Genomic DNA, 27,962 nt, shown 5'->3' with positions numbered 1-27,962 from the left:
TCATTTATCCTAGCAGTTAGCACCCCCATATTTGATTGCACCTCATTAATAGCCTTTTTGATTTCTACTTGGTTAGATTTTAGTTCTTTTACTTCTCCAGAAAGGGTTTCTCTAATAACTTCCATGCTTTTTTCAAGCCCAGCTAGTATCTTTAAAGTGATGATTCTGAACTCTAGATCCGACATCGTACTAATGTCCGTATTGAGTAGGTCCCTGGCAGTCAGTACTACCTCTTGTTCTTTTTGTTGACGTGATTTTTTCCATCTTGTCATTTTGTCCAGAGGAGAATAGATTAATGAGAGAACAAAATGCTAACAGGGTAACAACGTTCCCAGAAAATATACTCTAAAGAAATCAGAAAAGACCTGAAGCAGTGGGAAAAGAAAGGGAAAGAGAGAAAAAAGAAAAAGAAAAAAAAGAAAAAGATAAAGATAAAGATAAAAACAAACAAAAACAGAACAACAACAACAAAAAACCAGAATGTGATCAAATATGATCAGGCTGGTATATAGATCAGTGCCACACACTAGATTTTGGGTGTATTTTGGTCTGTTAGAAGAAAGTGCCTCCCAAAATTTTAAAGAAAGAAAAACTTATATATGTACAAAAATAAGGGTTGATATGATGAAGGGATGGAATATGACTGTAAAGATGGAAATTATAAAAAATTTTATAAAAGGAATTGATAAGAAGTTGTTTGAAAAAAGAAAGAAGAGGATTTAAAAAAAAAAAAAAGAAAAAGGGAGAGAATGTGATCAGGCAGGGGAGTAGAAAAAAACCATACACTAGAGATTTAGGGTATATTTTGATCTGTTAGAATAAACTATCTCAAAATTTTAAAGAGAGAACAACTTATATATATAAGCCAAAAATATGGGTAACTACTATGAAGGGCTAGAATATGACTCTAAAAATGAAAAATAAAAATGAAAAATAAAAAAAAAATTTTTTTTTAAAGGGATTGATAAGATGTTCGTTGAAAAAGGGAAAAAGAAAAATTCAAAAAAAAAAAAAAAAGACAGTTAAAAAAAAATTAACTTTGAAAGACTAAAGAATCATGGTAAAAAAGCCATGAATTCTATGTGCATTATTCCCCTAGCGCTGGAGTTCTGCCGTTCTTATTGATTGGTAAACTTGGTCTTGGCTGGCTATTCTCGCTGATCTTCTGGGAGAGGGGCCTTTTGCCCTGGTTTCCAAAAGTCTTTGCCAGAGGCGGAATTGCCCTGCCCTTGCCCCGTCCGGGCTAAGTAATCTGCTCGGGTTTGCTCTCCAGAGCTTTTGTTCCCTGCAAGCTTTCCGTACAGCTTTGGAGGCGGAGAGTGAAAATGGCGGCTTCCCAATCTCCGCCTCGGAGGAGCCGAGAGCTCGGGCCCCACTCCTCAGTGAGCCCCCAGAGAAAAGCAGTCAGTCACTCCTGTCTCCCCTGTCTCCGGCCGCACTCTGTGCTCACCCAGCCTGTGACCGAGCGTTTCTATCTCTGGCACCCGACCCCGTGTGGAGTCTCCAAACCCAGCAGATCCCTGCGGTGCGCTCCCGCACCTCTCCTCCCGGGGGAAGAAGGGGAGTCTCCCCGGATCTGCCGCTTGTTGGGTCCCTGCTGGAGGAGCAGGGGCCCGACTGTGCCGCGGATCACGGTTTATGGCAACCCCGGGCTGAGAGCCCGCGCCTGGGCTCCGTCTCTGCAGCTGGCTTCCCTGCTCTGATACCTGGGAGCTCTGCTGCACTCAGGCACCCCCGGTCTTTCTGTGACCCCGAGGGTCCTGAGACCACACTGTCCCACGAGGGTTCCACCCCCCGCTTAGCCACTGGAGTGACGTCCCTCAGTGGAGCAGACTTCTAAAAGTTCCAATTTTGTGCTCCGCGGTTCTATCACTTGCCAGAAGCGGCGGAAGGAGGCCCCTCCCCCGAAATAGTAAGCCATTTAAAAGAAGAAATAGAGTTCAAAGGATTGGATTAAAAAATAGTAAGAAAGGCAGATAAACTAAGAATAATTGCTATATACATAAATAAGTTAAATTCTAAAATTAAAAGATTTGGGGAATAATTATGAACCAGTGCCAAAAAATAGCAACAATTAACCATTAATTGATAAAGAACAAATTCCTGTGGGTCTAAAAGAAAAGTGAACTAGATGGTAATAATCCTGAGTTTAATATTTTTTGTAGAGGCAAAAAGGGTAATATATTTGAGCCATATATATATATGCACATATATATATTGCATGTATATATATGAGATATCTCATATGAGATGATAGGTGGATTTTGTCAGAATTTGATATGATCCACTTACCATTAAATTACAGTCTGCCTGAAAGGTTTTCATTTTTCTACATATTAGCAAAACAAAGGCATTATACTGATTAATAATGGTTTGTTAAATGTTTTCATTAGAAAGAAAATTCTACTTGCTCTTTAACTGAGTCTTATGCAACTTCTATCACATCACATTGGTTAATATGCATTGTCAAATTTTGGATCTAGCACAATATAATATCATTTGTAAGCATAGTGTGTTGTGGTCTTATTTTATTAATCATGCAGAATTATTAAAATGGTATAATTGATTAAAATGGTGACTATTGCAAATACTTGTTCTATTTTCTTTTTTTCAGATTTCGTCAGTCATTGGAAAGTGATACTATTGTGGTTCATGCCATACAAAGTGATCACAAGATATCCTCCTATAGGCTTGTGAAGCCCTCTAAGTATTCCAAGTCCAAACGAACAAGTCTATCAGACAGAAGAACAAGCAAATTGGAGAGGTTAGAAAAAGAGGGAGCTGGAAGAAAGGATAGCCAGAAAGATACAGGTAGCCTAAATAACAAGAAGGCTTTTAAATCCTTACTTATTAAGGTTTCAAAACTGAATTTTCTTTTTGTAGGCAGAACCTTTGAACCCTTTTTGATGGCTTGAGCTCCATCTCTTGTCTCTCTTTATTTATTCCTTTGGAATAAAAATCAAGAGAGATGGGGCGTGTGGTATGGCTGAGAATGGGAAGCCATGTTCCTCCAGCAAATGCTCCACACCATCTCTTAAATGCAGGCTGCTAAAGAAAACCCACCCTAGTTATGTGACTGAGTGGGTTAGAGTACTTGATGCTGCTAATTTTTTACTTCCAACATCTAACTATTCTTAAATTTTGGCTTTCTTGGTTGCTCGTTTCTAGGCAGTGTTTCCTTGCAGATTCTCGGGCCCTACCCCAGAATGTGGGGATAGAACATGACATGTCAAACTATTTTCCAAGAGCATATGCTTTAAACAGAATGATGAGCTGAGAATTCAGGTGTGAAAAGAGTACCTCTTACTCTCTGCAACCTGCCTCTCGTAACTGCCCACAGGATGACTGTAGATGAGTAGGAGGAAGGCAAGAATTCTGGGAATGACTTGGAGAGCCCAATCAAAAATAAATAAAGGACAGCACAGTTACTGCTCATGATATAGTACTGACATTAATGCTGCTTTATCCTCTTCATTGAGAAAACTTTCATGGCTCCTTTCAGATAAATTCTGAAATTGTTTTCCTGGTATTTAATCTTTCCACAGTATATCCCTATTCTGTTTCCTATTAATAGTGCATTTCCATTCTGTTCTACTGGTATTTTTAGCTTATTATCTTTCTCACTGCTCCCTAATTATGCCTGATACTTTTATACCCAGGTTCCTACTGGAGTGACCAATTCATTCCCCTCCTCTCTGAATTCTAACAGTTCTTAGAGATTCCAGATTGAATTACACTTTTGTTATAAAGTATGACCACCCAAGCCACATTAAACTCCTGCTTTTCCATATTCACATATATTCGAAATATGAAAGGTGAAATTATGAGTTATAACTATATGACCATCCCATATTATTATTTAACTTTTTTTCCAAAGTATATCTCTAAAGTATATCTCTCTGTAGCTTGAACATAAAGTAAGAAATTGCCTCAGCAGATATGTAATTCTTAAATCACAGGTTTGTTTGCATGTTTCTGACCAGTTTTTCAGTTGGCCACAGACCACTGCAGTCGGTATATATCATCTCAAATATACATGTCAAATAGGACTCGCTTGCTTTCCCTACCATATCACAAATATTCCTACCCAACTTCTCAGTTTGTATGTCAGTGGCCCCTCATTATTTATCTTGTTTTCTAATTATTTTATATATGTCTTGCCAACTTTTCAATAAGGTCCTTTAGAGCAAATCCTATGACTTAGATCTCTTTATTTTGGTATTCTAAAATACTTATTATGGGGTTAAATTCATGTTAGTTGTTTAACAAATACTGTGATTTACAGATTCATTATAGTCTGTTTTTTAAAACATGACAGGTTTAAAAAAATATTTGAGAATTTCATTTTGATGTTTCAAGAAGATTGAAAAAAAAAAAATGTTGACTCTCTATACAGGTGGGAGCATTGGTGTGCCGGAAGAATCAATTATAGAGAAAGGGAAGAAATTTCGGCCTAAAACCCTAAGTGAAATTATGGTGGAAAATCAAATTGAGAAAACAAAGAAACTTATATTAAAAGCTGAAAGGGCCCAACTTAAGATTCAGCAGCGAAAAAAAGAATGGGACGAACTGTAAGTGAGTGTATTTTTGTTTTCTTTCTTTCTTTTTTTACCTAAACTTTTTCATTTTAATATGTTTCAAAATATCTTTGAAATAGAAACAGAGATGGAGTATTGAAGATCTTTTAGAGTAGTGACACCTTGGTGGAACTTCTATGATTCTTAGGGTTTGGGGCCCAGGAATTCCATTTTGTGAATACAATCAGTGATTTTTAAGGATTAAGAAATTCCTATCTATTCTAACATAAAGTTATTTTTCTTTATGTTCTAATATCTTACAGTTTTGACTTTTACCTTTAGGTCTCTCATCATCTAAAGTTGACTTTTAAAAACCCTGGTATGAGGTACTTTTATTTAACAAGTACTTTTTTTATTTGTTTTATTTGCCACCTATAGGTATGTTTGGTGAAATGTCTCTTCATGTCTTTTGCCCATGTTCAAATAAGATTGTTTGCTATTTTGCTGTTAAGTTCTGAGAGTTCTTTATATGTTCTAGATACCAGTCCTTTGTTGGTTGTGTGGTTTTCAAATATTTTCTCCCAGTCTGTAGCTTGTCTTTTCATTCCTTTAATAGGGTCTCTGGCAGATAAAAGTTTTTAATTGTGTTAAACCCAATATGTCAATTTTTCCTTCTATCAATCTTGTTTTTGGTGTCGAGTCTAAGAACTCTGCCTAGCCCTAGTCCCCAATGATTTTCTCCTATTTTTTTTTCTAAAAGTTTTATAGTTTTACATTTTACATTTAAGTCTATTATCTATTTGGTATTCATTTTTGTATAAGGTGTGAGATTTAGGCATTTTTTCTGTTTTTGTTTTTGCCTGTGGATTTACAATTGATCTAGCACCATTTATTAAAAAGGCTCTCTCTCCTCCACTGAATTGGTTTTGCAATTTTCACCTTTGTCAGAAATCATCGGGGCATATTTGTGTGTGTCTGTTTCTGAGTTCATGTTCTGTTCCATTGATCTATGTGTCTGTCACTTTGCTGAAAACACACTGCCTTGATTACTGTAGCGATGTAATAGATCTTGAAATTGGTCCTCTCATTGTATTCTTTTTTTCCCCCAAATTGTTTAACCATTCTAGTTACCTTGCCTTTCTATATAAACTTTAGAATACTTTTGTCTGTATTTACAAATAAAATCTTGCTGGAATTCTGATAGAAATTGTGTTAAAGCTGTGTATCAGTTTGGGGAGGGGGAATTGACATTTATTATGTTGAATCTTCTTATCCATGGACATAGTATGTTCTCCATTTATTTAGATCTTCTTTGATTTCTTTCATCAGTGTTTTGTTTTCAGTGTAAAAGTCCTACACATATTTTGTTCGAATTAGACATAAATATTTCACTTTTTTGGCAATGTAAATGATATTGTGCTTTTAATTTTGGTATCTTATGTGTTCATGTTCATTGTTAGTATAGAAATACAATTGATTTTTTTGTATGTTTATCTGGTGTCCTGTGGCCTTGATGAACTGTTATTTTCTGAGAGTTTTTTAGTAGGTTTCTTAGGATTTTCTGTGTGGACAATCTTGTCATCTGTAAATAGGGACAGTTTTATTTTGTATCCAATTTGTTTGTGTCTTATTTCCCTTATTTTCTTGTTGGGCTGGCTAGAATTTCCAATATAGTGTTGAAATAGAATGGGACATCTACAACTTGTTCCTGATCTTAAGGAGAAAGAATTCAGTATTTGAATGGTATATTGGTTTTCATTCTTTTATTTCAACCTGCCTATATTATTATGTTTGAAGTTGGTGTTTTATTGACAGTATACAGTGGGGTTATGTTTTTTAATCCACTCTGTTAATCTCAGTTCTTCAGTTGGTAGATTTAGACCATATCACTTATATAATTTACACATGGATTTACTTATATATTTACACATGTAATTATTGATATTTCAGGCTTATGTCTGCTATTTTATATTTTTTCTGTTGTCTGTATTTTTTATTAGTTTCAGAGGTAGAATTTAGTGATTCATCAGTTGCATATAACACCCAGTGCACATTACATCGCATGCCCTCCTTAATGCCATTCACCCAATTATCCCTTCCCCCCACCAACCTTCCCTCCAGCAACCCTCAGTTTGTTTCCTGGAGTTGAGTGTCTCTTATGGTTTTCTTGCCTCTCAATTTCCATCTTATTTTATTTTTCCTTCCCTTCCCCTGTGTTCATCTGTTTTGTTTCTTAAATTCCACATAAGTGTAATCATATGGTATTTATCTTTCTCCAACTGACTTATTTTGCTTAGTATAATACCCTCTAGTTCCATCTACATCATTGCAAAATATGGAAAGAGCCCGGATGTCCATCGACAGATGAATGGATAAAGAAGATGTGGTATATATATATAATGGAATATTACTCAGTGATCAAAAGGAATGTTCTCTGTGGTTTTTTTTGTTTTTTGTTTTTATTTTTTCATGATTTCCTGTGACTTACTTGAATATTTTAGAGTTCCAATATGATTATAGTGTTTTTGAGAGTATCCCTTTGTACAGTATTTTTAGCATTTTCTCTAGGTATTATATTATGTATACACAACTTATACAGTCTACAGTCTACCAGTTATACAACTGGTGTTGACGTTTTATCAGCTTGAATGAAATGTAAAAAACTTACCTGCCTTCAAGTCCCTTTACACCCCTCACTGCCTCTTATTTCCCTTGTTTATAGTATAATTGTATATTTTCTCTACATACATTTCAGACATTGTTAAAGTTTTTTTAATCATCAAACATAACTTAGACAATAGTAAAAGTAAAATGTATTTGCCAGTATTTTTACTATTAAACATTTTAATCTCTTCCTTCTTGATGTTTCAAAGTTCCTTCTTCTATAATTTCATTTCTGCTTAGAAAACTTCCTTTAAGCCATTGTTTTAGGGTTGGTATGTGGTGATAAATTCTTAGCTTTCCCTCACCTAAGAATGGCTTGATTTCTCCTTCATTCTGGGAGGATAGTCTTACTAGACATAAAATTCTGTGTTGACATTTCTCTTTTTCAACATGTGGAAAATATTGTGCTTCTTTCTGCTGGCCTCCATGGTTTCTTATGATCAATCTTCTGCCATTCAAATTGCTTCCTCCCTATATGTAAGGTGTTATTTTTGTCTTGCTGCTTTCAAGATTTTTTTTTTTGTCCTTAGTTTTCAGAAGTTTGACTATAATGTGTCTTGGTAAATCTTTGAATTTATTCTTTTTGGGATTCATTAAACTTCTTGAATCTGTATACTTGTATCTCTGGCCAAATTTGGGAAGTTTTCAGCTGTTATTTCTTTTCTTTCTTTTCTTTTCTTTTCTTTTCTTTTTTTCTTCTTTTTTTCTTTCTTTCAGTCCTGTCCTCCTTTTCCTTTCCTTCTTGGATTCCAGTGACACAAATGTTAGATCTCTGAGGCTCTGTGTGGAGATTTTTAAAAAAATTTTTATTATTTGTTTGTAGTGTATTTTTTTGTTATTCAGATTGGATAATTTCTATTGTTCTATCTTCAGATTAATGATTCTTTGTCCTCCATTCTGGCGTTGACCCCATCTATTAAGTTTTACTTTGATTACTGTAGTTTTCAGCTCTAAAATTTCCATTTGGTTCTTCTTTGTATCTTCCATTTCTTTCTGAGACTCTATTTTTCCATTTGTTTCAAGCACCTTTCTAATTGTTTATTGAAGCACTTTATAATGGCTGCTTTAAAATTGTTGTCAGATTATTCTAACATCTCTATCATCGTGGGATTGGCAACTGACAATCATCTTTTCTTATTCAAGTTGAGGTCATCCTGATTCTTGGTATGACAAATGATTTTTTATTGAAATCTGGACATTTGGGGCATTATGAGACTCTGAATCTTATATATACATTCAGTTTTAGCTGTCTTTCTCTGATTTGAGCAAGATAAGGAGGAATGCCACCTCATGGGTATAGAAGTCCAGGTTACCCATTTTTTCCCCAGTTGACACCTGAGGAAGGAAGGGGCACTTGCTGGTCAGCAGTTGGAGTTCTGGATCCCTACTAGGCTGCTCTGATATCACTTTGCTCTCTAGTTGTCTTCCATTGATGTTGTGGAGGATGGTCAAGGTCTTCACTTTCCACTAGGCTTCCTCAAACACTACCCCAGCAAGGAGGGGTGGATCACCTTGTTACTACTGGGCAAGGCTTAGATGTCCAGGCTCCCTATGGACTCTCCACTGTAACTGTGGTAGGGAGGCTTGTTACCACACACTGGGGATGAAGTCCTGGTCCCCAGGGCTCACCTCCTTTAACACCATCCCTGTAGCGGTTGTGTTGCCTTGTTAAAGTCTGCTGGTGGTAAAAGTATAGACTCCCCACTTGACCTTTGCAGGCTGGGTGAAGGTTGGGCCACATTTGTGTGTGTGTGTGTGTGTGTGTGTGTATCTGTGCACACATGTGCGTGTGTGCTGCATGGCTAGAGTAGAGCATTTATTATCTAAAAAGTTTTCTGTATTACTAGTCTCTTTTCTTGATCCTTTAGCTAGAAAGAGCAAGATTTTGTTGGGCTTTTATTGTCTAAACCCTTTGGTATTTCTAGTTGCCATTTTCTTTAACTCCATGCATGAGATATATGAGGTAATAAGAAAGTCTAGAGATTTTACCATCATATACTTCCTCAGGTCCCAAGGTTCTTTGTGGTCTATCTTCTTCTTTTCACCTTTCATTATATATACAACATGAACGGTTGTATATATAATGTTTAGGGGTTTTATTTGTACTTGCCAGGAAGATTTGAATATGTAAGTCTATTCCCTTTTTCAGAAGTGGAAACTCTTTCCATTGATTTTATTATATTTATCTTTAATCTGGTGATTTTTTTTTAAAGATTTTATTTATTTGAGAGAGAGAGAGAGAGAGAAGAGGGGGCATGAGCAGGGAGAAGGAGTAGAGGCAGAGGGAGAAGCAGGCTCCCCACTGAGCAGGGAGTCTGATGTGGGACTCAGGCTCAGGACCCTGGGATCATGACCTGACCTGAAGGCAGATGCTTAACTGACTGAGCCACCCAGGCACCCAGTCCTCTCTATATTCTTGATGAGTTTAGCTAAAAGTTTATCAATTTTGTTTTTATCTTTTTTAAAAAAAATGCCCAGCTTACTTTCATTGATCTTTCCCATTGTCTTTTAAATCTCTATTTCATTTATTTCTGCTTTGATTTTTGTTATGTCCTTCCTTCCACTAACTTTGGGTTTTTGCTTTTTTTTTCCCCTAGTTCCTTGAGGTATAAGGTTAAGTTAGTTGTTCAAGGTTTTTCTTGTTTCCTGATGTAGGCATTTATCACTATAAACTTCCCTGTTAGAACTGCTCTTGCATCCTATACGTTTTAGGTATGTTGTATTTCTGTTTTCATTTGTTACAAGATATTTTTGATTTCTCTTTTGATTTTTTTACTGGTTATTCAAAGTATGTTTAATCTCCAGATACTTATGAATTTTACAGTTTCCTTATTGTAATTGATTTCTAGTTTTATACCTTTGAGTTTAGAAAAGATACTGGATATGATTTCAGGCTTTTTAAATTAATTAATACTTGTTTTGTGGCCTAACGTGGCTTATCCTGGAGAATGTTTCATGTGCATTTAAGAAGATGTGGTATATATATACAATGGAATATTATGCAGCCATCAAAAAACATGAAAACTTGCCATTTGCAAGGACGTGGATGGAACTAGAGGGTATTATGCTAAGCGAAATAAGTCAATCAGAGAAAGACATGTATCATGATCTCACTGATATGAGGAATTCTTAATCTCAGGAAACAAACTGAGGGTTGCTGGAGTGGTGGGGGGTGGGAGAGATGGGGTGGCTGTGTGATAGACATTGGGGAGGGTATGTGCTATGGTGAGCACTGTGAATTGTGTAAGACTGATAAATCACAGACCTGTACTTCTGAAACAAATAATACATTATATGTTAAAAAAAAAAAAAAAAGAAGATAGTAGGAAGGGGAAAATGAAGGGGGGGAAATCGGAGGGGGAGATGAACCATGAGAGAATATGGACTCTGAGAAACAAACTGAGGGTTCTAGAGGGGAGGGGGGTGGGTGGATGGGTTAGCCCAGTAATGGGTATTAAAGAGGGCATGTATTGAATGGAGCACTGGGTGTTATACGCAAACAATGAATCATGGAACACTACAGCAAAAACTAATGATGTAATGTATGGTGATTAACAGAACATAATAAAATAAAATTAAAAAATAAATAGAAGGCAGTCATTTAAAAAAAATGTATATTCTGCTACTATTGAATGGAATGTTTGTAAATATTTAAGTCCATCTGTTCTAACTTGTTATTTAAGTCCAATGTTTCCTTATTTTATTTATTTATTTATTGGGTCTGGATAACCTAGTTATGTTTTATGTTTGGATTCTTTCTCTTTATGGTTTTTGTATCTATTATAGGTTTTTGCTTTGTGGTTACGGTAAGACTTACATAAAACATATCAGTCTATTTTAACCTGATAATAACTTAACTCTGAACACGTGCTAAAGCTGTATTTTTAACTCTCCCAACACTTTGTTTTTGATGTCACAATTTACATCTTTTTACCTTATATATCCATTAACAAATCATTGTAGTTATAGTTATTTTTAATTCTTTTGCCTTTTAACCTTTATGCTAAATTTAAAAATGATTTACCCACCAGCATTAATATTAGAGTATTCTTAATTTAGCTATATATTTGTCTTTATTGACAAAATTTATACTTATATATGTTTTCCTGTTAGTAGTTAATGTCCTTTCACTTCAGCCTGAAGAATTGACTTTAACATTTCTTGAAAGCCTGGGCTAATGGTAATGAGCTCCTTCAGCTTTTGTTTGTCTGGAAAACTCTTTATTTCCCCAATGCTGAAGGACAGTTTTGTTGGGTAGGTTATTTTTGGTTGACAGTCTTTTTCTTTTAGCACTTTGAATTTATTATGCCACTCTCTGCTTGCCTACAAAATTTCTGCTAAAAAAAATCTGCTGATAGTCTTATTTTTTTTATATGTGTATATATATAACAAGTTGTATTTCTCTTGCTGTTTTAAAGATCTTCTCCTTGTCTTTAATGTTTGACAATTTGTTATACTGTGTCTTGGTGTGGGACTTTTTGGATTTATTTGTTTTAAACTTTCTAGGCATCCTGGATCTGGATGTCTATTTATTTCCCCAGGTTAAAGAATTTTTCAGCCATTATTTCTTTGAATAAGACTTATGACCACCTTTCTCCATTTAGGACCCCTGTAATGTGAATATTAATTTGCTTGTTGATGTCTTTTAAGTCCCTTAAGCTATGTTCACTCTTTTTAATTCTTTTTTCTTTTGCTCCTCTGACTGGGTGAATTCCACTGCCCTGTTTTTTGAGTTTATCAATCCTTTCTTCTGCTTGATCTAGTTTGGTGTTGAACCCCATTTTTAAACATTTCAGTTCAATTATTCTTCACTTCTGGGTTTTCTCTTTGGTGCTATCTTATATTTTCTATCTCTGATGAAATATTCACTTTGTTCACACATTGTTTTCCTGACCTTGGTAAGCATCTCTATGAATATTATATTAAACTCTCTGTCAGGTAGATCACTTTATCTCCATTTCATTAAGGTCTGTTTCTGGAGTTTTATCTTGCTCTTTAGTTTGGAACATGTTTTTCTCCTTCTTCATTTCCCTTGACTCTATGTGTTGGTTTCTGCACATTAGAGAAAATAGTCACCTTCCCCAGTCTTTATGGAGTGTTCTCATGTAGGAGATGTTCACTCTGGCCTGGACTCAGTCTCTCTCTCTCTCTCTTTTGTTTTATGTTGAGGTGGGTTTATTGACAAGGAAAGATGTTTACAATATATTATTAATGAAAAAGCACATAGGACAACAGTATAATTTGGGAGAGTATCAATAAAATGTAACAGTGGTTGTCTCTAGGTGATAGGATTATGGACCTTACAGGATTTTTTCTTTCTTTTTTTCTTTCTTTCGCCCAGTGTGGAGCCCAATGTGGGGCTTGATCTCATGACACTGAGACCATAACCTGAGTCAAAATCAAGAGTTGGACCCTTAAATGACTGAGCCATCCAGGTGCCCCTTAACCCTAAGCAACCATTTCTTGTCTCTATAGATTTGTCTGTTTTGGACACCTTATATACATGGATTCTGTGGTCTTTGTGGCTGGCTTTTTTTGCTTCATATGACTTTAAATTTCGTCCATGTTATAGCATGTATCAGTACTTCATTCCTTTCTATGACCAAACAATCCATATCATATTTATCAGTTCATCAGTTGAAACACATTTAGGTTATATCCATTTTTTCACCATTATGAATAATGCTGTTAAAATTTGTGTAATTTTTGTGTGGACATATGTTTTTAATTCTCTTGGGTAGATACCTAGGATTGGAATTCCTATATGCTAACTGTTCAACTTTTATTTTTTAATTGAAGTGTGGCTGACACACAATGTTACATTAATTTCAGGTGTACAACATAGTAATTTGACAATTCTATACGTTATGCAATGCTCATAAGTGTAGCTACCATGTGTCCCCATACAATGTTCTTACGATACCATTGACTATATCCCTATGCTGTACCTTTCACCCCTGTAGCTTATACATTCCATAACTGGAAACCTGTACCTGCCAATCCCCTTCACCCATTTTGCCCATTCCCCAACCCCTCTCTGCTGTGGTAACCATAGTTTGTTTTCTGTGCTTATGGGTCTAATTTTGCTTTTTTTTGTTTGTTTGTACATTTGTTTTTTAGATTCCACATAGAAGTGAAATAATATTGTATTTGTCTTTCTCTGTCTGACTTATTTCATTTAGCATAATACCCTCTAGGTCCATCCATGTTGTTGGAAATGGCAAGATCTCATTTTTATGGCTGAGTAACATTCCATTATATATATGCCACATCTTCTTAATCCATCATCTATGGATGAACACTTAGGTTGCTGCCATATTTTATTTTTTGTAAAGACATTAGATAAAAACAAAACTGTCTGGGACATCTGGATGTCTCAGTCAGTCAAGTTTCTGCCTTTGGCTCAGGTCATGACCATACGGTCCTGGGATCGAGTCCTGCACTGGGCTCCTTGCTCAGTGGGGGAGACTGCTTCTCCCTCTGCCTGCCACTCCCCTTGCTTGTGCTCTCTCTCTCTCTCTGACAAATAAATAAAATCTTTTAAAAAAAAAACTGTACAGTATTTGTCTTTCTCTGACTTATTTCACTTAGCATAATACTCTCTAGCTCCATCCATGTCATTGCAAATGGCAAGATTTCATTCTTTTTGATGGCTAAATAATATTCCATTGTATAGATAGATAGATAGATAATCACTTCTTCTTTATCAATTCATCAGTCAATGGACATTTGGGCTCTTTCTCCATAATTTGGCTATTTTTGATAGTGCTGCTATAAACATTGGAGTGCATCAGCATTTTTGTATCCTTTGGATAAATACATAGTAGTGCAATTGCTTGGTCATAGGTAGTTCTATTTTTAACTTTTGAGAAACCTCCATACTGTTTTCCAGAGTGGCTGCACCAGTTTGCATTGCTACCCACAATGTAAGAAGGTTCCCCTTTTTCTGCATCCTCACCAACATCTATTGTTAGGTTGTTGATTTTAGCCATTCTGACGGGTGTAAGGTGGTATCTCATTGTAGTTTTGATTTGTAGTTCCCTGATGATGAGTGATGTGGAGCATCTTTTCATGTGTCTGTTAGCCATCTGTATGTCTCCTTTGGAGAAATGTCTCTTCATGTCTTCTGCCCATTTTTAAACTGGATTATTTATATTTTGGGTGTTGAGTTGTATGAGTTCTTTATATATTTTGGATACTAACCCTTTATCAGATATGTCATTTGCAAATATCTTCTCCCATTCCATTGGTTGCCTTTTAGTTTTGTTGATTGTTTCCTTCACTGTGCAGAACCATTGGGTGAAGTCCCAATAGTTTATTTTTGCTTTTGTTCCCCTTGTCTCAGGAGACCTATCTAGTAAGAAATTGCTACAGCTGATGTCAAAGAGATTATTGCCTGTGTTCTTCTCTAGCATTTTAATGGTTTCCTGTCTTACATTTAGGTCTTTCATCCATTTTGAATTTATTTTTGTGTATGGTGTAAGAAAGTGGTCATGTTTCATTCTTTTGCATGTTGCTGTCCAGTTTTCTCAACACCATTTGTCAAAGAGACTCTTTCCATTGGATATTCTTTCCTGCTTTGTTGAAGATTAATTGACCATGTAGTTGTGGGTTCATTTATGGGTTTTACACTCTGTTCCATTGATCTATGTGTCTGTTTTTGTGCCAACACCATATTGTCTTGATCACTGAAGCTTTGTAATGTAACTTGAAGTTGGAATTGTGATGCCTCCAGCTTTGCTTTTTTGTTTTCAAGATTGCTTTAGCTAGGGGCGCCTGGGTGGCTCAGTCATTAAGCGGCTGCCTTCGGCTCAGGTCATGATCCCAGGGTCCTGGGATCGAGCCCCGCATCGGGCTCCCTGCTCGGCAGGGAGTCTGCTTCTCCTTCTGACCCTCCCCCTGCTTGTGTTCCCTCTCTTGCTGTGTCTCTCTCTGTCAAATAAATAAAATCTTAAAAAAAAAAAAAAGATTGCTTTGGCTATTTGGGGTCTTTTTTTAAAAAATTAAAATTTTTTTGGATTTTTTAAAAATTTAAATTCAATTAATTAACATATATTATTTCAGGGGTATGGGGTCTGTGATTCATCAGTCTTATATAATACCCAGTGCTCATTACAACACATACCCTCCCCAATGTCCATCACCTAGTTACCCCATCTCCCCACACCCCTCCCCTCCAGCAATGCTCAGTTTGTTTCCTATGATTAAGAGTCTCTCATGATTTGTCTCCCTCTCTGGTTTTGTCCTGTTTCATTTTTTTCCTCTCTTCCCCTATGATCCTCTGCCTTGTTTCTTAAATTCCACATATGAGTGAGATCATATGATAATTGTCTTTCTCTGATTGACTTATTTTGTTTAGCATAATACCCTCTAGTTCCATCCACATTGTTGCAAATGGCAAGATTTTATTTTTTTGATGGCTGCGTAATATTCACCATATATATGAATATATATGAATATGTCATATATATATATTCATATGTATGAATATATAAAACATGTATATACCACATCTTCTTTATCCATTCATCTGTAGATGGACAGCTGGGCTCTTTCCATAGTTTGGCTATGGTGGACATTGCTGCTATAAACATTGGGGTGCAGATGCCCCTTCAGATCACTGCATTTGTATTTTTGGGGTAAATACCCAGTAGTGCAATTGCTGGGTTGTAGGGTAGCTCCTTTAGGTGTAAGGTTAGATTGTGTATTTGAGACTTTTCTTCTTGAGGAAGGCCTGTATTGCTATATACTTCCCTCTCATGACCGCCTTTGCTGTATCCCATAGGTTTTGGACTGTTGTGTTTTCATTTTCATTTGCTTCCATGTATTTTAAAAAATTTCTTCTTTAATATCCTAGTTAACCCATTCATTCTTTAGTAGGATGTTGTTTAATTTCCATGTATTTGTGGTCTTTCCAATTTTTTTCTTGTGATTGACTTCATTTTCATAGTGTTGTAGTCTGAAAATATGCATGGTATGATCTCAGTCATTTTGTACTAGTTGAAGCCTGATTTGTGGCCCAGTATGTGATCTCTTCTGGAGAATGTTCCATGTGCACTTGAAAAGAATGTATATTCTGCTTTAGGATGAAATGTTCTGAATATATCTTTTAAGTCCATCTGGTCCAGTGTGTCATTCAAAGCCATCAGTTTCCTTGTTGATCTTCTGTTTAGATGATTTGTCCATTGTTGTGAATGGGGTGTTAAAGTCCCCTACTATTATTGTGTTATTATTAATGAGTTTCTTTAAGTTTGTTATTAATTGATTTATGTATTTGGCTGCTCCCAAGTTGGGGACATAAATATTTACAATTGTTAGATCTTGTTTATTATGAGATGGTGCCCCTGGTCATCTCTTACAGTCTTTGGTTTAAAATCTAGTTTATCTGATATAAATATGGCTACTCCAGCTTTCTTTTGATGTCTACTAGCATGATAAATGGTTCTCCACCCCCTCACTTTCAATCTGGAGGTGTCTTGGGTCTAAAATGAGTCTCTTGTAAGTCTTGTAAGCAGGATATCAATGGGTCTTTTTTTTTATCCATTATGATACCATATGTGTTTTGATTAGAGCATTTAGTCCATTTACATTCAGAGTAAATATTGATAGATATAAATGTAGTGCCATTGTTTACCTGTAAAGTCACTATTCCTGTAGACTGTCTCTGTTCCTTTTTAGTCTTTGTGGCTTTTGGTCTCATTCCCACTCAAAGGGTCCCCTTTAACATTTCTTGCAGAGCTGATTTAGTGTTCATGAACTCCTTTAGTTTTTACTTGTCTTGGAAACTCTTTTATCTCTCCTATTCTGAATGACAGCTTTACTGGATAAAGTATTCCTGGCTGCACATTTTTCCCATTTAGCATGTTGAATATATCATGCCAGTACTTTCTGGCCTTCCAGGTTTCTGTAGACAGGTCTGCTGCTAACTTTGTGTGTCTACCCTTGTAGGTTGAGGACCTTTTCTCCCTAGCTGCTTTCAGAATTCTCTTTATCTTTGTATTTTGCAAGTTTCACTATGATATGTCTAGATGTTAACCTGTTTTTGTTGGTTGTGAGGGGAGTTCTCTGTGCCTCTTGGATTTGAATGCCTGTTTCCTTCCCCCAGATTAGGGAAGTTCTCAGCTATAATTTGTTCAAATAAACCTTCTGCCCCTTTTTCCTACTCTTCTTCTTCTTCTTCTGGAATTCCTATGATCTGGGTATTATTGCACTTTATGGAATCGCTGAGTTCCCTAAATCTACCTTCGTGATCTAATAGTTTTCTTTCCCTCTTATTTTCAGCTTCATTATTTTCCATAATTTTATCTTCTGTATCACATATCCATTCCTCTGCTTCTTCCATCCTTGCTGTGATTACATCCAGTTGGTTTTCTATCTCAGTTATAGCATTTTTTATTTTGGCCTGACTAGTGTTTAGGTCTTTTATCACTACAGGAAGGGTTTCTCTGGTGTCTTCTATGCTTCTTTCAAGCCCAGCTGTATTCTTATGATTGCTGTTCTAAATTCTTGTTCGGATATATTGCTTATATCTGTTTTGAGAAAATCCCTGGCTGTGATTTCTTCTTCATCTTTCTTTTGGGGAGAATTCTTCTGTCTTGTCATTTTGTATGTTTCCTGTTCTTGGGAGTAATGGTATATTAAGAAGGGGTCATACACTGCCCAGGGCCTGGTACTTCAGTAAGTGTTTCTGGTATATGCTGTGTGCACTCTGCTGTTGTGTTTTGGCTGCTCTTTCCCACAGATCAGTCCTATGCAGAGTTCCTCCTTGCTTACAGTGGGGAGTGTTTGGACCTTTAACTAGGTGTGCTTTGATTTGTCTCTTAAAATAAGCCTGGTAAAGAAAACAAACAAACAAACAAACCCTGATCTGAAAAAAAGAGAGAAAAAGAAAAGGAACAGAGGTAACAACAACAAAAAAAAACCCAAACTGACAAACAAGAAACTATAAGCCTGATTCCAAAGAAAAAGAAAGCCGGGGCGGGGTGGGGGGAGACACCTGATCCAAAAAAAGAGAAAAGGAAATGAAAAAACAAGAAACAAACAAAAAACTATAAGCCTGATTCCAAAGAGGAAAAAAAGGGGAAAAAAGAAGGCTCATCCTATTTCCACCAGAACTTAAGCTGACACTTTGGAACACTCCATGATCAGTAGACTTGGTGCATGTGGGGTACCTATGTTGGTCTTCTGGGGGAGTGTCTGCTGCTCTGCCTCACAGTCAGACCTGCCTAGTAACTATGCACTTGCAGGGTGCAGGGGGGTAGAATTTGTTATAAGTGACTCCCACCCCCACTGGGAATGCTGTGTTTCTCATTGAAGTCTGACCATATTGGTGGCGAGGGAGAAAATGGTGCCACCCCACTCTCTCCTCCCAGGACAGGGGATCTTGCACCTGTTGCTGTTCAAGAAGTCCTCACAAAAGAGTAAACAGTCTCCCCTTTTGTGTCCCAGGCTTTTGTCAGATCCCTGCCCTCACCTCATCTGTGCTTGGGGCTCTTGTTATGCCTGGCACTGCAGATTTCCTGCCTCTTATCTCTGGAGTGCAGCTGGGATTCAAAACTCCAAATCTTAAATGACCTGGCATTGTGTGGACCTGCTCCCCTCCTCCAGGAGAGAGCCTCGCCATGTCTAGTGCTGTTTCATCACAGGAAAACAGTCACACACCTGCACAGGTGCCCAGAGTCTATGGTGAAGCACAGTGAAAAGCTGTGATCAGGTTATCTGTCTTTTGTGTGCACCTCTGTCCCCTGCAGATGAAAAGCTGCTTGATGGTGCCTGCAGGGTCTTTTGTCCTTGGAGAGGCAATATACCCTCTTCCAAATGTACTCCAGTAAGGGGATCATTTTCTCCCAGTGTTACCCACAGGATCCCTATACCATGCTTTCCGCTCCCAGACCTGAACTGTCCTTTTCTTTAGAAGCACCCACCATGGCTTGACTCCGGTGAAAGTCACTCACTTTCAAAACCTCAGAATTTGAGCTACACACACTGCTTGCAGAAATTTGCAATGCTCAGTTCCTTTCAACTCCCCAGTCAGTGGTTTTGGCGAGGTGTTTTCTTGTGCAAACCTAACGTGGTACTCTCTCTCCCTCTCTTTCTCTCTCTATTCTCTCTGCAGAAAGGGCTCCCTGCCCACTGAAGCACCATGGCTTTTCTCTCCCCAGTTCAAGTCTATGTGCCTCATACTTGCCACGTTCTCTCCCTCTGACCATGCAGATCATTCTCCCAATCCTCACATTGATTTCCTAGGTGTTCCAAATGATTTGATGTTAATCTAGCTGTGTTCGAGGGATGAGGTGATCCCAGGGTGCTCCTACTACTCCTCCATCTTAACTCCTCTCTCTAGATGCCCTTCTAAGCTGCAGCTTTCAACTGATCTGCTCACGGTCCCTCAGTCCTATACTTCCTACTGTAGTTTCACAGCATCAGAGTGGTGGTTCCCTTTGTTACCATGTCTTCATCTCTCTTGCTGTTCTCTGTGTGGTCTATCTTTTGAAGCTGTTAAGTCAGCCCTCAGTTATTCTTTGGAAGAAATTGCTTTATAAATAGGTGTAGATTTAGTGTGTCTGTGGAAGAGAGGAGTTCAAGGTCTTCCTATGTTGCCATCTTAAACTATATCAGCTTGGCCTGAACTCAGTTGTCTTTCAGACCTTTGTGATTGTGCAAGCCATCAAAAATCACATGATCATCTCAAGAAATGCAAGAAAAGCATTTGACAAAATTCAACATCTACTCATGACAAAATTCTCACCAAAGTGGATATAGTAGGAACATACCTTAACATAATAAAGGCCACATATGACAAGCTGACAGCTAACATCATTCTCAATGATGAAAAGCTGAAAGCTTTCCCTCTGAAATCAGGAACAAGGATGTTCACTCTTGCTACTTGTCAACATAGTAGTAGAAGTCTTAGCTAGAACAGTTAGGCAAGGAAAAAAAAGAATCCAGATTGGGAAGGAAGTACATCTGTCTATTTGCAGATGACATATTATATATAGAAAATCCTAAAGACTCAAAATACCATTAAAACTAATAATGAATTCAGTAAAGGGCAAGATACAATAAATATACAAAAATCAGTTGTTTTTATATATTAACAATAAACTATCAGAGAAATTAGGAAAACCCATTTATAATCACATCAAAAGGAATAAAATACTTAGGAATAAATTTAACCAAGGATATGAAATATCTGTACAGTGGAAACAATAAGACATTGATGAAGGAAATTGAAGACATAAATAAATAGACATTTCATGCATGGGTTAGAAAACTTAATATTGTTAAGATATCTGTACTATCCAAAGGAATCTATAGACTCAGTGCAGTCCCTGTCAAAATCCCACAGAAATAGTAAAAGCAATCCTAAAAATTGCATGGAACCATAAAAGATCCTGAATAGCCAAAGCCATATTGAGAAGGAAAAATAAATAAAAATAAATATAAAAATATACTCTCTGACTTCAAACTATGTTACAAAGCTATAGCAATGAAAACAATATGGCATTGGCATAAAAACAGAGACCCAATTAATGAAATAGAATAGACCAGAAATAAATGGTCCATGCATATATGGTCAATTTATGACAAAGGAGCCAAGACTATATATTGGGGAAAGGGCAGTCTCTCCAATAAATGGTGTTGGGAAAACTAAACTGCCACGTGCAAAGGAATGACGCTGGACCAGTGTTTCACACCATACATGAAAATTAATGCAAAATGAATTAAAGACTTGAATGTAAGACTTGAACCCATAAAACTCCTAGAAGAAAACATGGGTGGTAAGTCCCTCAACATTGGTCTTGGCAATGATTTTTTACACACATTTTTGACACCAAAAGCAAAGGCAACAAAAACAAAAATAAACAAGTGGGACTATAGCAAACTAAAAAGCTTATGTACAGTAAAGGCAACTATCAAAAAAATGAAAGGGCAACTTAGGGAATGTATTCACAATCATATATCCGATAAGGGGTTAATATCCAAAATACATAAAGAACTTTTACAACTTAATAACAAAAAACCAGATTTAAAAGTGGATGGAGGATGTATATAGACATTTTTCAAAGGAGACCTACAAAAGGCCATTAAGTACATGAAAACAGTGCTGAACGTCACTAATCATCAGGGAAATGCAAATCGAAACTACAATGAGATCACCTCACACCTGTTAGAATACCTGTCATCAAAAGGACAAGAGATAACAACTATTGGCAAAATGTGGGAAAAAGGGAACTTTCTGTACTATTGATGGGAACATAAACTAGTGCAGCCACTATGGAAAACAGTATGGAGGTTCCTCAGAAATTTAAAAATAAGATTACCATATGGTCCAGCAATCCCACTTCTGGGTATATAGACAAAGAAAACTAAAATGGTCTTTGAAGAGATGTCTGCACTCCCGTGTTCACTGCAGCATTAATAACAATAGTTGAGACATGGAAACAACCTAAGTTTCCATTAATGGTCATATGGATAAAGAAGTTATGATACATACATACACTGGAATATTTTTCAGCCTTAAAAAAGAGAAATTCTGTCATTTACAACAATACCAGTGGACTTTGAGGGCATTATACTAAGTAAAATAAGTCAGAGAAGAACAAATACTATATGATTTTCCTTATATGTGAAATCTAAAAACCCTGAACTCATTGAAACAGAACATATTGATGATTGCTAGAGGTGGGGAGTTGGGGAGGAAGGTGGTCAAATGGTACAAACTTCTATTTATAAGATAAATAAGTTCTGGAGAGGTAATATACAATATGACTAGTTAACAGTACTGTATTGTGTATTTGAAAGTTGCTAAGAGGGTAACTCTTAAAAATTCTCACCACAAGAAAAAAAATTATAACTATGTGGATGGATGTTAACTAAACTTATTGTGGCAAACATTTTGCAATAGATACATGTATGAAATCATTATGTTGTACACCCTAAACTGATACAATATTACATGCAATCATATCTCAATAAACTGGAAAAATAGGCTTTTCACATTTTCCAAAAATATATATTGCTGGATTTGATTTGCTGGCATTTTGTTATGGACTTTTGTATCTTTTTAAATAAAGACTATTGGTCTCTAGTTTTATTGTTATGTAATATCTTTTCTGGTTTGTTATCAGGGTAAGACTAGTTGCATAAAATGAGATGAGAAGTTTTCCTTTCTCTTCTATTTTCTGAAAGATTGGAGGCTTCATATTATTTATTTCTTAAATATTTGATAGAATTTATCAATGAGCCAAATGGACATGGAATATTGAGAGGTTATAAATACAAATTCCAATTTTTCATAGTTATAGTGTTACTCAGATTCTGTATTTCCTCTTGGATCAGTTTTGGTAATTTGTATCTTTCAAGGAATTTGTGCATTTTATCTGGTTATCAAATTTATTGGCATAAAATAGTTCATACTATTGCCTTATTACTTAAATTTCTGTAGTATCTGTTGCATTGTCCCTTGTTTTATTTTTGATATCATTAATTTGTATCTTTTCTCTTTTTCTTGATCATTCCAGCAAAAGACTTATCAATTTTATTGATCTTTTCAAGGAACTAACTTTTGGTCACAGATTTTTAGAAATATTGCTTGTCAGCTTTCTATGTCATTGATATTTCTGTTCTCTATCATTTCCTTTATTCTTATTAATTTGGGATTAGTTAATTCTTTTTCACTGTTTAAGTTTTAAGTTTAAGCTGTAAGCTTTGATTTTATACTTCTTTTTTAATTATAAGCATTTGAAGTATAAATTTAAGTATAAATTTAAAGTATAAATGAAACACTGAGCTTCATTTCACAAGTTCTGATATATTTTCAGCATCATTTTGTCCAAAATATATTTTTTAAATATTTTTTTATTTGAGAGAGAAAGGGAATGAGCAAGAGCAAGTGAGAGAGAGAGAGAGAGAAAGAGCACAAGCCAGGGGGAGAAGGAGAAGCAGGCTTCCCACTGAGCAGGGAGCCTGACATGGGGCTCGATCCCAGGACCCTGGGATCATGACCTGAGCTGAAGGCAGATGCTTAACCAACTGCACCACCCAGGAGCCCCTGTCCAAAATATTTTCTAATATCCCCTGTGATTTCTTGTTGATTATGATTTATTTTTTAAAAGATTTTATTTATTTATTTTAGAGAAAGGGAGAGAGCAGGGGGAGGGGCAGAGGGAGAGAGAGAATCTCAAGCAGATTAAGTGCTGAGTGCAGAGCTGGATGCAGGGCTTGATAACATAACCATGAGATCATGACCTGAGCCAAAATCAAGAGTCAGAGGCTTAACCAACTGAACCACCCAGATGCCCCATAGTTTATTTTTAAGTATGCTATTTAATTTCCCAATAGTTCGCATGGTTTAAATTCTTATAAATTTATTGGGAGTTGTATGGGCCTGCATACAGTCTGTCTTCATGAAAATTCAATGTGTGCTTGAAAAAGAATGTGTTTTCTTGTGTTCTTTGGTGTAGTTTTCTATAAATGTCAGTGAGGACTGGATGATTGATGATGTCCAGATCTTTTGTTTTTCCTACTTTGAAGGCATGACTCTTTAAGTGTTTCTACTGAATGTTCCCTACCTTTAACAAGGTCTCTCCAGCTGATGAACTCATGAGTGATTTCAAGCCATGTGTAAACTATGAGAATTACTTGTTTTACAGCTTCCTAATAATTGTATTTCCCCCAGATGTTCTTTACTTATCTTCATGATGTTTTACATGTACAGGTTAATACGTGGTCAAAAACTCAAGAGAGCCCTATGTGAATTTCTGAAGACATTGTTTTGTGTGTAGCTCTGATATTTTTTCCTCTAAATTCTAACCATTCTGGCTTCTCTGAACTCTCATCTTTATAACCTTAATCATTGAGATTACTGGACTAATATTTTGGATTTCAACACTATTCCACAGTCTGATACTTTACTCCATGCAGAAATAGAGAGAGTAAGGATTATTTTTTTTCACTTCTCACATGAATTATAGTCCTGTGCTGCCTGTTATTCAATGTCTGAACATAGTTTCATATTTTTTTTGCTCAGTTTTCTAGTTATTTATAGCATGAGGATAATTATGGGCCTTGTTTTCCTCACATGGCCAGAGCTGAAGTATCTGCTTGCTCTTTCTTTCGTTCCTTCTTTCCTTTCTTTCTCTCTTTCTGTCTTCCCTCCCTTCCTCACTCCCTCCCTCCCTCCCTTCTTTCCTTCCTTTCATTCATTCTTCTTCCCTTACCTCCCTTCCTCCCTTCCTTTTTCTTTCTTTCCTTCCTCTCTCTCTTTTCTTCACTTCCTTTCCTTTTTAAACTATTAATCCTTCCTTTTAGTGCTATCTTACACAAAGGAACAATTATCAGTACATTAGATAACATGTGTTTCCTCTGCTTTTGTATGTGTTTGTTTTCCTAAAGGGCTGACTGCAAGCTCTGTGTACATGTTCATGTTGACTGACAGGCTTCACTTTACAGAATTAGGTAGTTGGGTCTTTTGATATCTGTGCTTGGAGCTCCCTAGGACCTCTACTGATAAGATCATGTTCAATCTTTTTTATAGCCTTCCCTGGGGATATTCTGGGCCACAGTTTTCTCTACTTTGATTTATCCTTTAAAATTGCTATCACTGGTTTGCTCATGGCTTTCTATCTTATTCTCAGCCTTCCCGATTTATTCCCTTTAATACCTCCACACCATCATTTCCATGGAATTTGGGGAGAGAGCAGGAGGCAAATACATATGCTCATTATTATCATTTTTAACTAGATGCCTTTTTTTGAAAATTTTATGACAATCACATTATTTAAAAAAAAAGGTAAATTTCTACTGATTAAACTACACCTACTCTGTCTCTATGGCTTAATGTCTGTTGAAGGAGTAAATAACCATCTTGATATAAATCACTTAGAAATGAACAAAAGCCTAAAAATGATTCAGATTATTTCAGCACCATCTGATAATGGGGTTTTATTTATTTCATTATGACTTTGCTTGAGGTGCTGTAAAAATACAGAGGGTCCCCAACTTAAGGTAGTTTGACTTGATTTTTTTGGTTTTACAATAGTGTGAAAGTGATATGCATTCCGTAGAAACTGTACTTTGAATTTTGATCTTTTCCCAGGCTAGTGATATATGAGTATGATACCTTCTCATGATACTACGCGGAAGCAGTGAACCACAGCTCCAAGTCAGCTACATGGTGTTGGGGATAAACTATCAATACACTTACAACCATTCTGTTTTTTTACTTTCAGTACAGTAGTCAGTAAATTACATGAGATATTCAACACTTTTTGTGAAATGGGCTTTGTATTAATTTTTCCCAACTATAGGCTAACATAAGTGTTCCGAGTATGTTTAAGGTGAGCTAGGCTAAACTATAATGTTAGGTAAGTTAGGTGTACTGAATGCATGTGATTTATAATATTTTCAACTATGGGTTTATTGGTACATAACCCCATTATAAGTTGAGAAGGTCTGTAGTCGTTAACTTAAAAAAAATGCTTGGGCTCTGCAGATAAAAGTAGTACTACAGATTCAGAATTCTACGTTTGCTTTATGACTGAATTTGATTATATACATATAGTAGACAAACTAAAGTTTATTGTTACATTTGTGGCTGGGTTCTCTCTTTTTCTGATAGGTACAAGAGTAAACCTCAGGATGACTTTGAAGATCCCAAAGATGTTCAAGCCATCAAGGAGGCCCAGTTGTATATGGGAGACTTCAATCTGAAGACAGCCTCAGACTATAAGATACCTGAGCACATGAGAGTAAATGCTGCCAAGAAGGAGGAGGAACTGGGACACCTAGACTCCATGGTACTTACCCACAGCTTTCATGACAATGAGAGGCACCCTGAGTTTTTAATGGAATTCTGCTGAAATCACGCATTTCACTAGATGGTCTATAAGGATATATGGTTATAGAAATTTAGAAGTGGAAAAGATCTTTATGATTTTTTAGAATGCCTCCTTTTTACAAATGAGGAAACTGAGGCCCATAGAGGACAAAAGATTTGTCCATGATTATTTAGCTAATATGGCAGAACCAGCCTTCAAGTTAATTACTTGGCTAAATACGTTTCATGGGTGAAACTGAACTCATGATAAGCTCATGGCTATATTTTATAGACTTTGAATTTCTGAAATTCAAACATGTCCTTGTTGGATATAGTTTTTGGCTGCTGTGGATTGCCAAAGACTTAGGGAAAAGGCCGGCCATTGTTTAGCCTTTTTCTTTTTTTATGACTTAAAAATTTTGTAGGTGTCTCAATAATAACCAATAACATATTCCTTTAAAAAAATTTTATCTGCATTCTGCCAAACTGCTTCCAATTATCCTGATTTCTCATCCCCATTTTCTTACTAAAGTCTCCTCTCCCTGTCATAGTAACTCCTTAATTTGACGGACAAGTGACTTTTCACACATAGAGACTCAGAGGGTATCTGAGCCACCATTTTGAGAATTGGGTACATGGTCACCTACTATGGCCATGTAGTTTGCACATTACAAGACATCACATTGAAAAGAGTGCCAATCATATCATAGATATAATATATTAGAATATTTTATATTTTTCTGGCAAATGGAAGTAAAGTATCTTGAGGAAAGAAAGAGTCTTTTTCAATTTCACCAAAGATGCAGGACACACCAGCAGTACAAAGGGTCCTATTATGGCAAATCATATCCATATATAAATTTTCATAGCTCATAGCTATGCCTTTCTGTTTAAGCAGACATTTTGAACATTTTCTTAGTGACCATTTAGATTGTTTTTCTAGCTGTTCATCTAAGGTAATTCTTGTTTCATTTATCATGTTCCATCCATCATCATAGAGAAACACTTTTTTGACTACAATCTTCTAGTCATCCAATCTGAAATTTCATAATCTAGCTAGAGATGATGGACAGGTATGATGTCTTGAACTACATTACACTGAAATCCATCTTATTAAAACAGCATAAAATAATGTAGAGCACACTATTCTACAAGTCAGAGAAGAATTCTGTTCCCATCTCTGCCACTTAATAGCCATGTAAACTTTGCTGGTCATGTAAATCTCCCTAAGCCTCGGTTATATTATCTGTAAAAGGGGTATTAATACCAATTAACAATAAGACCTATCTAGTCTACTTCATAAAGTTAATGTGAAGGTCACAGTCAATAAATGGTCATTACTGTCATGGCTAAATTAAAAATCACTAAAGTATCAAGTTTTTTTTTGGAAATAGCATATTATATATTCCCCTTCCCTGTGGCCATTGTTTAGGTATGTGGGGTATTTGGAAAACTAAAAAGAAAGTGTGGTGTGTAAAGAGGGCTCCTCAAAGAGGTGAACCTAACAGTCATCAGGCTGGCTTAGGTTTGTTCTTTTAAGCTTAATTCTCAGTCTTCCAGATGCTTCAAAGAGGTCACCCATTCACATAGGTGCTGGGTTTTGAGTTTACATCTTAATGCTTTAAAGGTTTATTCTTTTTTTTTTTTTTTTAAAGATTTTATTTATTTATTTGATGGAGAGAGACACAGCAAGAGAGGGAACACAAGCGGGGGAGTGGGAGAGAGAGAAGCAGGCTTCCCACTGAGCAGGGAGCCTGACGTGGGGCTCGATCCCAGGGCCCTGGGATCATGACCTGAGCTGAAGGCAGCTGCTTAACAGCTGAGCCACCCAGGCACCCCTTTAAAGGTTTATTTTTAAGTATGTAAAACATCTCTATTTTGTTACAGTGTTCTTGCTTCATAGGTAGTAATCACACAGGTAAGTTTTATAAGACTGCCTGGAGAAGTGCCTTTTTTTTGAA

At 36.3% G+C, this 27,962-nt stretch overlaps 1 protein-coding gene across 1 annotated transcript in view; it reads left to right on the top strand.

Moving 5' to 3' along the window:
* CFAP44 (cilia and flagella associated protein 44) overlaps positions 1-27,962 on the top strand; it is a 155,355-nt gene that overhangs the window by 93,158 nt on the left and 34,235 nt on the right. Inside the window, exons 23-25 of the mRNA XM_032406556.1 lie at positions 2,615-2,811; positions 4,397-4,571; positions 25,804-25,981. Coding sequence (XP_032262447.1) covers positions 2,615-2,811; positions 4,397-4,571; positions 25,804-25,981 — 550 coding nt within the window. The remainder of the gene's footprint in view (positions 1-2,614; positions 2,812-4,396; positions 4,572-25,803; positions 25,982-27,962) is intronic.

This window comes from Phoca vitulina, unplaced genomic scaffold (genome assembly GCF_004348235.1).
Source record: "Phoca vitulina isolate PV1807 unplaced genomic scaffold, GSC_HSeal_1.0 scaffold8, whole genome shotgun sequence".
NCBI classification, from domain to species: Eukaryota; Metazoa; Chordata; class Mammalia; order Carnivora; family Phocidae; genus Phoca; species Phoca vitulina.
The sequence above is the reverse complement of the archived record's forward strand: the minus strand, read 5'-3'. Positions and strand labels throughout refer to the sequence as shown.